The sequence below is a fragment of the Gaeumannomyces tritici genome (genome assembly GCF_000145635.1).
Source record: "Gaeumannomyces tritici R3-111a-1 unplaced genomic scaffold supercont2.68, whole genome shotgun sequence".
Lineage (NCBI taxonomy): Eukaryota > Fungi > Ascomycota > Sordariomycetes > Magnaporthales > Magnaporthaceae > Gaeumannomyces > Gaeumannomyces tritici.
In genome coordinates, this window is record NW_008804612.1 from 1,003 (window position 1) to 3,310 (window position 2,308).

Sequence of the window (2,308 nt, forward strand, 5' to 3'; positions counted from 1 at the left end):
CCCCCACTGCCAGCCACGCGCAGAAGAGTGTGGCTACATGCCCGGATCGTGTATTGGTGTGGTGAAACAAGGGGCCAAGGCCGTATCTGCCCATCGTCCCGGACACCATCTGCCCAAGCACCCAGGATAGCTGGGCCTTGGGTGGGAGAAGTGGCGGGAATGCGGGATGTTGGAGGACGAGCTAACCAGTCTCACTTTACCCTGGATCTTTTGGTCTTTGCCCATCCATCAGCGGCGACTACTCGGTGGCTTTGGACGGAGAAGCCGACGGTCCTGGACGCCGAATGGCGCGCGGGTCTGGACGCAATCACACCTAGAGCAAGGTCCATTGACATTAGGGGGAACGCCTCGGGCCTTGTGCTAGTCCTCGGCACACCGGCAGATGCGATACAAGTGGCGTCGGGGAGCCGTAAATCGAGCATGGGTTTGATATCGAGTGTTTTCATGGCCAGAGTCCTATTATCCCGCCCACAACGTGCATATGACTTGTTCACATGTTGCCTACTTGCCCCGCAAAACATGCGCATGCAAAGATCAAGGTATCTTCTGTCAGCACCTTAGATGGGGTTGCAAATGCGTCCATGTGGGCAGAGGAGATTCAAGGCGGCGGCGGCGGCGGCGGCGGTTGGTTGGGGGTTGGCGGTCAGTCCGAGGACCCTGACCCCGACCTAGGGCCCCATTCATCCGTCGGCGCAAGAATGTAGGCTATACTGTGTATGGCAATGTTGCTGCGGGACACTCCACGCTGCATTTGGCCGAGCATGGGGGCATAGAGGGTGGGATGGGAGGTGGTTCGAGTTGGCGGTGGCCCCCAGGTGCAGCACACGTCCAGTGCGTCCGTCATGTACATCTACCTACCTACCCGCCCACGAAAGGTAGCCCGTGTAATGAGGAGGTTGGGAACAAGGCCGCTGCAGATGGCAAGAGCCCACCCGGCTCCCGCCAGCGGCCCTTGGTTCCAACCAGGCCAATGGGGCCCTCTGCAGGCCGCCAAAGAGGCGGTTGCTTGATGGGCCGCCGCTCGCTTGCTGCACGTATGTACCAGAAGCAAGTCCACTTGCCTCCCGCCCCGGCGGGAAATGAGATCACACTGATCTCCCCCCCTCGCTGACGTCGAGGCCTTATGCGCGATCACGCAAGGAGGCGGTACGCACGTATGAGCCCGCGCGCGTTTCTGGATACCGACATGCCCGCAAGAGAAGCAAAGATGGAGTCGCAGTTCTGGCCGGCCGTCTCGCGCGGCATCCATGGTTAGACAACATATCAGCGGGACATGGTTCCGAGGACGTCAAGATTGAGTGATGCGAAAAGTCACGCATTAAAAGGCCGTGCTATTGCATATAATCCACAGGCCAGAGGGGGGGCCTCCATGCCATATTGCCGTTTTGCGCAGATGAGGGGAAGGCGGGCCATGTGCCTGGCGACTAGTGGCATTTGGCATTGATAACAATCGAGTAGCGGGCGCATTGTCGACGGAAAATAAAGGACCATGGGTGATGGGTGTTGCCATGTCAGATGTTGAAAGGAGCTCGAGTCCTCGCTGGAGGCCACAATGAGGTGGGGGTGTGAGTGGCCAGTGGCTGCTGTGCTGTGGTGTGCCAGCCAGGACGCAGAATTGGAAGGCGCGGAAATCTTAGCGCCGGGCAGGGATACACCCATGCTCTTGCCATGCCGGAAAGGGCGAGGGCGCTGCAGGTCGCCAGCCAATTGGCGGGCCGGACCTCCCTAGCTTGCCAGCCGGGCGCGTAAACGGCGACTTCAGTGGCCTTGGCACCCCTGCACCCCAACCCCGCCCCTCCTGAGCTCTGCCCAACCACGTCGCGCGAGAGGGCTGTGGCAGCCCGTCCCAGTTCGCACACGCACGCTACGCACACAATCCATTGAGGGAAAGAACAACGCACCACCCCCGAACCCGTTCGCCTAGTGCCTGCCCTCTGTTTGTGCCCCGGCGCTATGCCTGCGTGGCCTCCAGCTGGGACAGCGAGGAGCAGCAGCAGCTGGAAATTGACCTCTTGCTCCATTGTTGCTGCCCAGAGAGAACGCCACACGGTTGGAGATGGGAGGCGAATGCATCATACCCGCGCGCGAAACACCAACGTGCCAGCCAACTGAGCCCAAGGCCGCGTCTAAATCGTGATGACTGACCCTCACTCTCGCTCTTGGTCGCCTTTCTGTCCCCCCTTTTTTTTCTTTTTCTTTCTCTTCCTTTGGCCCCCGCCCACGCGCCGCCCCTCGCCCGCTGGGGCGCTGCGACGGCGCTTTTGCCCGCTTCCATGTTCGTTGCGGCGGGGAAAGGTGGACAAGGGCT

At 60.6% G+C, this 2,308-nt stretch overlaps 1 protein-coding gene across 1 annotated transcript; it reads left to right on the plus strand.

Moving 5' to 3' along the window:
* Nucleotides 1-494: 494 nt before the first annotated feature.
* On the plus strand, nucleotides 495-704 carry GGTG_13865 (hypothetical protein; the record flags this gene model as incomplete). The annotated part of the gene is made up of 1 exon (XM_009231787.1): nucleotides 495-704. The coding sequence occupies one exon, from the start codon at nucleotides 495-497 to the stop codon at nucleotides 702-704; it is 210 nt and encodes a 69-aa protein (XP_009230051.1).
* Nucleotides 705-2,308: the final 1,604 nt, after the last annotated feature.